The sequence below is a fragment of the Plecotus auritus genome (genome assembly GCF_963455305.1).
Source record: "Plecotus auritus genome assembly, chromosome: 11".
Lineage (NCBI taxonomy): Eukaryota > Metazoa > Chordata > Mammalia > Chiroptera > Vespertilionidae > Plecotus > Plecotus auritus.
Window position 1 is genome coordinate 43,557,686 of NC_137777.1, and position 10,068 is coordinate 43,567,753.

The 10,068-nt window shown below is 38.9% G+C and overlaps 1 protein-coding gene across 1 annotated transcript in view; it reads left to right on the plus strand.

The window, feature by feature from the left end:
- The window catches only part of PI15 (peptidase inhibitor 15), a gene marked incomplete at its 3' end in the record, with an annotated part of 29,426 nt that extends 20,195 nt beyond the window's left edge, over positions 1–9,231 (plus strand). The window contains exons 3-6 of the mRNA XM_080646372.1: positions 2,024–2,142; positions 3,116–3,248; positions 3,603–3,718; positions 9,096–9,231. Of these exons, the coding sequence (XP_080502498.1) occupies positions 2,024–2,142; positions 3,116–3,248; positions 3,603–3,718; positions 9,096–9,231 (504 nt within the window). The remainder of the gene's footprint in view (positions 1–2,023; positions 2,143–3,115; positions 3,249–3,602; positions 3,719–9,095) is intronic.
- Positions 9,232–10,068: the final 837 nt, after the last annotated feature.

The following is a 10,068-nucleotide window of genomic DNA, read 5'->3' on the forward strand; positions in this document are numbered from 1 at the left end:
ATGCACAAAATGGGCAAATTATATTCTGGATAACTAAAAGTGTGTCTTGCTACAGCTCCTTGTACATGGGCAAAGGAGAAGTAGTATTTTCACCTCAGAATTACTCCAGATCCTTCTAAACAATTCTGATTTTACACAAGTTTGTTTATTTTTTTATTATCTTAAAAATATTTTTATTTATTTCAGAGAGGAAGGGAGAGATAGAAATATCAATGATGAGAGAATCATTGATTGGCTGCCTCCTGCACATCCCACACAGGGGATTGAGCCCACAACCCAAGCATGTGCCCTGACCAGGAATCAACCATGACCTCCTGGTTCATAGGTTGCCGCTCAACCACTGAGCCATTCCGGTTGGGCTTGTGAGCTTATTTTAATGCAATTCTAGATCAATGTATGTGTGATGGCTTTGTTTTTCTCATTTAAAACTACGTGTGAGTAACAAATCTCTTTTGAGGGCAGCTGCCATGGCCTCTACAGTGAAAGTGTCTCTTGAAGAGTTCATTTTCTTTTAGTTAAATATACTATTTTATTAAATAAATCTATGTATCCCATTATCCTTGAGGAAAACTATGGCTTCATAATGTTATGGTCAAACAGTCCCGAGTTTGCTTGGTAACACATAGTAAACTAATGGCTATTAACCTTAATGGAGGGGAGTCTTGCTTAGCTCCACACAACCTGGTAGAAGAGAAAGGCACCAAAAGGATGATAAGATAAGGAAGACTATGAAAAGCAGGAAAACAATGATTAGCAGAAGGACATCTCCACAGGCCTCATCTATGGAGCTTCATTTGAATTTGAGTAATATAAGACTATCACTTCCTTTTTCATACATGGTCTTACCTTCCAAAATATACTACTATCTACTGTCTAATCACAATTTGAACAAATTTCTTCAGACAGAATAGTATACCAATATTTAAATAATTTATAAAATAATGTCATGTATTGAACTTTTTTAGTTCAAAATCACTTTTATAAGAGATAAATGCTTCACTAAATTATATTTTCACTAGGGAGAAATTTTGAAAGCTTTTTTTTATACTTATGTACAAGAATTAGAAATATACACCACTTTGTGTTTTGTACCTTGTAACTTGCTAGAAAATAGATCATCATTCTAGTGTTGCTTTATTGTTGTAAGGTCCACAAATGCTCAGAGCTTGATTTCCCCATACAGCCTTGGAAATGAGAATATCAATCCATATAGTAACTAACACAAATGTAAACTAAATCTAAGGCTTATTTAAATCTTATCCCACAAATATTTCAATTATAGAAAAGTCATTATACACCCATAACACCCTTGCCAGTTTAAACCACTTTCTTTTCAAGAACAACTACTATTTTTCATAATATTTCATTAAATCACAATGCACTATATTTTTATAGCAGCCCCATGTAGCATAGTCAAGTTACTTTTTATCATAGTTTGTTTCCAGTTCATGCCAACTAAAATGTAAATCTCATGTTATTATTACCAAAGATTCAAATGATATAAAATGTGGAAGTTCCATGGGATTTATTGCATGCTAATATAGTTTCACCTTTGAAAGTTTCAGTATAATATTAGACATTATTAATCTTGATAAACTGATTTGAATAACTTTGATCATATTAGTTTTTAAGGTATTTTAATAGCATGGTTCCTTATTGCTGTGAAGATGACTTCTAGGGAAATCAACTGACTTTGGGGGATTCAAATTTCAGTGGTCAGTATGAGGTGACCCCAGTTTACACCTAGATATAGTATTTTTGTTAACCATCCCTTTACTAAAACTGACATCTAGACTTGAGGTCTAGGGACTCTATAAAAACAACCAAGTTTTGGTGGTATAATCATATTACATTATAGAACTTCAAGTATCAGTGGCCTGGATTTGCTTTGTTTGAGTCAAAACAGCCTCAGGAACCAGCATTGGAAGAACTTTAGGGAACAGTAGCACCTTTTCTTTCCTCTTACTTTTTGTTTCTTGTCAACAAAACCTGGCAAAGCTAAAGGCTTTTTTCCCCTTCACAGGTTTGGGATGAAAATCTTGCAAAATCTGCTGAGGCTTGGGCCGCCACCTGCATTTGGGAACATGGACCTTCTTACTTACTGAGATTTTTGGGCCAAAATCTCTCTGTGCGAACTGGAAGGTAGGAAGCGGCTTCCCTGGCACCCTTCATAGCCACGCAACGTCATTGCTCACAGACTCCAAGGGGGAGTGACACCAATTTCGAGTCATATCAGCAACTATTGATTGTTTACTATGTGCCAGGCACAGATGCTGGACCCCTGGCTATTTTAGATATCTTCAAGGAGTATTTAATTGGATAAAGGGACCTAATACGATCAGTTTCCCATTTCACCCTTGAAGCACCCTCCCTTAGCTTTGGAAGGATCAGCATGTGCTATACCCTGTATCCTGTCTCTTCTACCTCAAGAAAATCCTGACAGTGGCAGAAGCCATTCTTGTGTGTCTGCAACTTTGCCCTGGTTGCATATATCTCTATTATAAAAATTATACATATTCACATATATAGGTATACACACATATGTATATACACACCTATCTGCAAGTATATGCAACTACGGAAAAGCTGTTCCCAGTGATGGGATAATTTTCCTACCACTGAGGAATGTCATCATACAACATTCCAAAGGCCCAGTCTCTTGCATGTGAGGGAAGAAAATCAGGTGTCCTATTTTTAAAATTAAAGTGATATAAGTTTAAGAAAAAAACCCACACTGAATTCTAGTATCGCGACTACTTCTAATATATCAACTCGTAATTGTGTGTAAGATTCTGATGGAAGGAATTTTTGACATAGATAAAACAAGATAAAACAATAAGTCCTGAAATATCTGCATGTCTGTTTTTAAAACCATCAGATGTATACTTATGCAAATATAGGATCACTTGATCCAGCTCTGTGCTTTTTTATGTTGATCCTACTTGAAGGAAAAGAGGATTCTACAAGGTAGTGCTGGTAATTGTAAGGGGTGGGTATGCTCTTGATTCATCATGAATAATCTGCATTACAAACAATTAACTTACAATTTAACAGGAGTCTGCTGTGTATCACCACTGCTCTGTTCTAAGTTCTCTTTGTTTATCTTGATATCTAGATATCGCTCTATTCTCCAGTTGGTCAAGCCATGGTACGATGAAGTGAAAGACTATGCTTTTCCGTATCCCCAAGACTGCAACCCCAGATGTCCTATGAGATGTTTTGGCCCCATGTGTACACATTATACACAGGTTATTTTAACTGTCTTGTTAATTTTGGGGTCATATCATACTTTTAAAAAATGGTCTTAACTATTTTTTAAAATTTATCTTTATTGTGGAAAGTATTAGAGATGCACCCTTTTCCCCTCCACTTACCCCTCCTCCCCACTCTTGCCCCCTCCCCAGCCCTTCACAGCACGGTTGTCTGTGTCCCTGGGTTATGCATATTTGCATATAAATTTTTTGGTTAATCTCTTCCCCACCCCTCCTTCCCTCTGAGAATCCTCAATCTGTTGCATGCTTCCACGCCTCTGGATCTATTTTGGTGAACATGCATGTTCTTAGCTCTGACCTCAGTAATGGTATATTGGTTTATTTTTGCAGATGGTTTGGGCCACCTCCAATCGGATAGGATGTGCAATTCATACTTGCCAAAACATGAATGTGTGGGGAACTGTGTGGCGCCGTGCAGTGTACCTGGTGTGCAACTACGCCCCAAAGTAAGTCCCAGGTGGCATGCTGCTTCCTGGAACCTTTCATGATTATTCAATATCTTCAGTCTGTTGGGTATTTTTCTCTTTCTTTTTTTTTTAATGTGCCTCTTGTTACCTTAATGAGGTGAATTTTTTTTTAAATTTGATTTCAGAGAGGAAGGGAGAGGGAGCGAGAGATAGAAACATCAATGATGAGAGAATCATTGATCGGCTGCCTCCTGCATGCTGCATACTGGGGATCGAGCCCACAACCTGGGCACGTGCCCTTGACCAGAATCAAACCTGGGATCCTTCAGTCCACAAGCCTCTTATCCACTGAACCAAACCAGCTAGGGCAGTCTGTTGGGTACTTCAATGAGAAGGACTTAAATACAAGGGCCTCTGATCTTGAATCCTTCATTATTCCCATAAACCTGAAAAAATCAGCTGAAAGGCTTCTTTGCACAAGTAAAAGGATTCTGGGCCAAAACTGGTGGCAAAACAATCTGAGTATGGAGAGTCACTAAATTCCCCTCACACTCTTTCCTTTGTCATGGCGATTGTAAAATAAACTCTGTTCTCCCAGGCTTTTGATAGCTACATAAAAAAGCATCAGAACACAATCTTCTAGGGAATTTATCAACACCATAATATTCCCACCTCTCAGTGCCAAAATGTCAACTTACTTTTTTCCCTAGGAAAGCAAAACAAGCCTTTCTTCCTTCTTTGTTTTAAGAGTAAAATTTAAAACTATAGTTTATTAATTCCATAGATGGCGAGGGAGGCATTCAATATTGGAAGGGAAGATTTACAAGCTATGACTTCTTTTTCAATTGAGGCTTTGCCATGATTTAAATTTCAGTATTAAAAAGTATTTAGTAATTTCATCCTACATAAAAATGTTGTGAAATTGATTACAGTTTCTAAAATATGGACATATTTATGAACATTTTTTGCAATAAATAAGCATGTGTTAACATTCGAGAAAATGCCTTCTTGATAACAATAACTCTTCAGCTGATAAAAGATTGCAGTATTTATTCATGAGTCTGTTCCCATTTGGAGTAAATACCAAAATGTGCAAAGGATTTATGACATTCTTGGTGTTTTCCAAAGTAAGTCCCAAAGATTTTCTCTAGCCTTGCCAGTGTGGGGAGGGAATGAGAAAATGTTTCACAAACAGCTGCATTACTCATGTATGTGGTAGTGTGCCAGTGTTTTTGCAGAGTTAGAGAAATAGCAATTTCCCCGATGGTCCCCTCTTCACAATTATTAGAAGAATAAGATTTGGAAAGTAGAATGTGTCTGCTTTATAAAAAGTATGGAACTGTGCATTTGATTAATATTTTCAGTCTCACTCCTTATATTTCCCTGTTAAGCTTTTACCCTTGTTTCTGACACAAATAAGCCAAGTATCCTCCCCAGATGATGAAAGACATTTGTATTTTATTCATTTAACTTCTCTGTTTTGGGCCAATGACTAGAATTTCTAATACTATCAATGAAAGATTTGATTGTTTTATGGGTCCAAGAGATTAAGATATCGTGTTCATATGCTATATTTGTTGTAATAAAAGACCATTATTTTGAAACCTAGGCAATGAAAAAAGTTTTCAAATCCTGACTGATATGTGAATACGATTCTTCTAATGCCAGTATGAAGTTATCTCAAGGCTAATAGTTTTTCAGGGTTAAAAGTAAGAAGGGAGGGGCGAGAAAGAGACAGAGACAGGGAGGGAGAATTTAATTACATAAACAATAAAAGAATAAATAATAGTTTTATTAGTTGGCTGATTTACTATTGAATATAATTAGTTATTCTCTATTTGATAAAAATCTGTGATTTATGTAAAAGTATATAATGTAACATATAATTACTAGAGGCCCAGTGCACGAAATTTGTGTATTGGGGGGTGTCCCTCAGCCCAGCCTGAACCCTCTCCAATCTGGGACCCCTCGAGGGATGTCCAAGTGCCCGTTTAGGCCCAATCCCACTGGGCAGTCGGACATCCCTCTCACAATCCAGGACTGCTGGCTCCCAACTGCTCGCTCGCCTGCCTTTCTGATTGCCCCTAATTGCTTCTGCCTGCCAGGCTGATCACCCCCTAACCACTCCCCTGCCAGCCTGATTGATGCCTAACTGTTCCCCTGCCAGCCTGTTTGCCCCTAACTGCCCTCCCCTGCAGGCCTGATCACCCCTAACTGCCCTCCCCTATAGGCCTGGTACCCCTCCAACTGCTCTCCCCTGCAGGCCTGGGTGCCCACCAACTGCCCTTCCCTTCAGGCCCGGTCACCTCCAACTTCCCTCCTCTGCCAGCCTGGTCACCCCTAACTGCCCTCCCCTGCAGGCTTGATTGCCCCCAACTGCCCTCCCTTGCAGGCCTGGTCCCTCCCAACTGCTCTCCCCTGCTGGCCTGATTGCCCACAACTGCCTTCCCTTGCAGGCCTGGTCCCTCCCAACTGCCCTCCCCTGCTGGCCATCTTGTGGTGGCCATCTTGTGTCCACATGGAGGCAGGATCTTTGACCACATGGGGGCAGCCATCTTGTGTGTTGGAGTGATGGTCAATCTGCATATTACTCTTTTATTAGATAGGATAGAGGTTTGGTGCACGGGTGGGGGCCAGCTGGTTTGCCCTGGAGGGTGTCCTGGATCAGGGTGGGGGTTCCCTTGGGGCATGGGGCAGCCTGGGCAAGGGGCCTGTGGTGGTTTGTAGGCTGGCCACACCCCCCAGCGACCCAAGCGGAGGCCCTGGTATCTGGGATTTATTTATCTTCTACAATTGAAACTTTGTAGCCTGGAGCAGAGCCAAGCCTTCTGCTCGCTCCGTGGCAGCAGCCATTTCTGTTGGGATTTATTTATCTTCTATAATTGAAACTTTGTAGCCTTAAGCGGAGGCCAAGGCAGGACAGGGCTGCAGAAGCTTGGCTTCCTCCATCGCTGGGGGCAACCCTAGCCTCCTGCTCTCTCCAGCTCCATGGCTGCCACCATTTTGTTGGGATTTATTTATCTTCTATAATTGAAACTTTGTAGCCTGGAGTGGAGGCCTGGGTCAGCAAGGGCAGGTGGAAAGCTTGGCTTCCTCCATTGCCAGGGAAACCCAAGCCTCCCTCCTGCTCTCTGTGGCCACAGCCATCTTGGTTGGGTTTATTTGAATATTCGCTCCTGATTGGATGGTGGGTGTGGCTTGTGGGCATGGCTTGTGGGTGTAGCAGAGTTACGGTCAATTTGCATATTACTCTTTTATTAGATAGGATTACAGATAATAAAATTGTACTTCTAAATTCATGTTACTAAAATATGAGCTGTATAATTTCAAGAAGTATATAGAATAAAAAGAAAAATATCAAATTAAGGTAACATAATCTTGATAAAGATGTAGCTTGGGTAGAGATACCTAGAGAAATAAGATTTTGAATATAGAACGGGGGAACTTAGGACCAAGAAGGGAGCTGCACTCATCAGAGAATGGGTCTCCTTGGATGTTTCTAAGCAAGCTTATGTCATCAAAATTACACTTAAGGAAGCTTCTCTGGAGGTCCGAGTTTAGAATAAACTCGATTCGGTGGACAGTCTTAGAATCTCATCTCATGTTGTAATATGAATAGTTAACCAGCATGTTTTACATGTGTGTAGATAAAAGTTTTATAGATAAGTGTGAATTTTTAACTGACTGATTTAAACTGATACCTTCATGCCCTATAGAGACAGGTTCCAAGTCCCTGCTTGGTCTTATTCGGGTCTTAAAAGACTTTGAGAACCACCTGTCTCATGTCCTAGCCTCTCACCTACTGTCGTCTGACTTTTTATTATTGACAACCAGATGTTCTCCTGAACATTCAAGTTCCTTCACATTGTTGGCTATATTGCTATTTCCCAGAACTCTAGTTACTAACCTAGGCTATGCAAATACATTTATTACTCTTTTCTTTGTAATTAAAGTACCTAAATAACAGTAAGGTAACTCTCCTAAATAGTGAACTGGTGTATTATTTTGATATTGGTGATCAATACAGATAAAGAAAAATATTGAGAACACAAAGTAATTCAGTTAAATGTGTTTATTATAAAAAAACGAATAGCACTACTATAAAAAGGCCTAGGAGTGTATTTATGGGAAAATGTTTTGAAATCACCTTTAATTGCTTCTGTGGGCCATCATTCTCTTACTACGAAAATGGAGTTTTCTATATCTCATTTTATAAATAATGAGAATCTCAATATTTTACAACTTCAGGAACAAATTTTGTGAACTTTTTTTGTGTGTTTATGACAACTTTTTGTTCATTTAATCATTTCTAAGCCTCCCAGAAACGATGACATGAGTAGGAAGTTGTCATAAGCACAAAAACAGTTATAAAGGTGTATATACTCATATATTTTTATTATCCTTAGAATCTTATTAGTGTGAGCTTTTTAAAAGTGAATCTCATTTTCAGTTCTTATAAGTGTATTTCTAGTATCACATGATCTCACTCATCTAGGGGAAATAATGAACAACGTAAACTGATGAACAAAAACAGACCCGGAGATAGGGAAGCATCAAACCTCAGAGGGAAGGTAGGGGAGGGTGGAGGTAAGGGGAAGAGATCAACCAAAGGACTTGTATGCATGCATACAAGCCTAACCAGTGGTCACGGACAACAGGGGGGTGGGGGCATGCATGGGGAGGGGTTTGGGATGGGAATGGGGGAATGAGGACAAATATGTGATACCTTAATCAATAAAGAAATTAAAAAATAAATTTAAAAATAAATTTTAAAAAAGGGAATCTGGCCCATGTGCTCCAGAGGATGGCTATGGGAAAGAGACAGATGTGGTGGATTGGAATGAGCATTAAGCTTGGTGTCAGATGACTAATTATGTCACTACTCATTGTAGTGAGTCACTATTACCTATAAATTAAGATACTATTAAGTCAGAGAGAAAGTGTTTTAAAAGTAAGATATATAAGTTACTGTATACATAAGAAATGGATATAACTTTCAGTGCCTTTCCAAAAATGACAAACTTCTCAAAAAAATCATCATGTCAATACATGTGATCGTGTGCTTGACAACGATAAAAATTTTTTTTATTCTCATCCCATGGTATTTTTTCCATTGATTTTTTTTTTTTAGAGAGAGCAGAGGGGAGGGAGGAAGGGGAGAGAGAGAAACATCTATGTGAGAGAGAAACATCGAGAGAGACATATCCATTGGTTGCCTCCTCAGGAGCCTGACTGGGGCCAGGAATCAAACTAGAAACTGAGGCTGTGCCCTTGATCAGGAATTGAACCTGAGACCCTCTGATCAGCAGGCTGACCCAATGCTCTAACCACTGAGCAACCAGCCAGGGCAACATTAAAAAAATTTTAAATGAGCAAGTAACATTAATGCTACCATTTTTTTCTTTTTTTTCTCTAGGGGCAACTGGATTGGAGAAGCGCCATATAAAGTAGGGGTACCATGTTCAGCTTGTCCTCCGAGTTATGGGGGATCTTGTACTGACAACCTTTGTTTTCCGGGAGTAACGTCAAACTACCTATACTGGTTCAAATAAGTTTACCGGCTCCTCCAGGAAGTTGAATGCTTTCTGGGAATCATAGGTCTATATATATATTGAGTTTTGCACATATTATACATATTTTATAACAATCTTGTTTTTCTTTTATTAGTCCTTGTATAAATCAGTGTTTGTCTAGTATGTTTGTTTAATCTTTTGAGGTCATCAGAACATCCATTTCTATTTTCTGATCTCTAACCCTAAATTAAAATATTGTATAGGTAGTATTGATATCGTCGATGCATCCACTTCTAAAACTTGCTTTCCAAAAGAATTATGTTATGTTCCTACGGAATAAAAAATCTAGTTGATCTGTAAGGCATGTGTGTGCATATATAGACATACACATGTGTATGCATTTATATGTCCATATATACACACACAAACATAATAGATGATGTAACACATTGATAATAATATTATTCAGTAGTAAACTGACAGGGAACTTAAAATATTCTATTTAAAATATATGGGAGGTGGTGGGACGTGTCCAGCACCCACCTCTGTAATACCCACAAAATAATAGTTTGCAAAATAACCCTCAGTGATATCTGGATATACTAAATTAATCAAGCAATCCCAGCTTTCATTCTGGAGACATTTTTTGGGTTTACGAAAGGTTATGCTCCAATTATGTGAGGTTCAAATCCTAACTTTTACTTAATCTCTTCTGGTTATGTTCTCATAATGCAAAGATAATGAGATTCAGTTCCTGCCTTCAGAAGCTCACAAAAACATTCAGGAAATAATACAGCCCAATGATTTGGCTGTACAGTTATTATTTTTTAACGAGTTGATGTTCATGTAGCTGTGAGGACGTGAACACAAAAACGC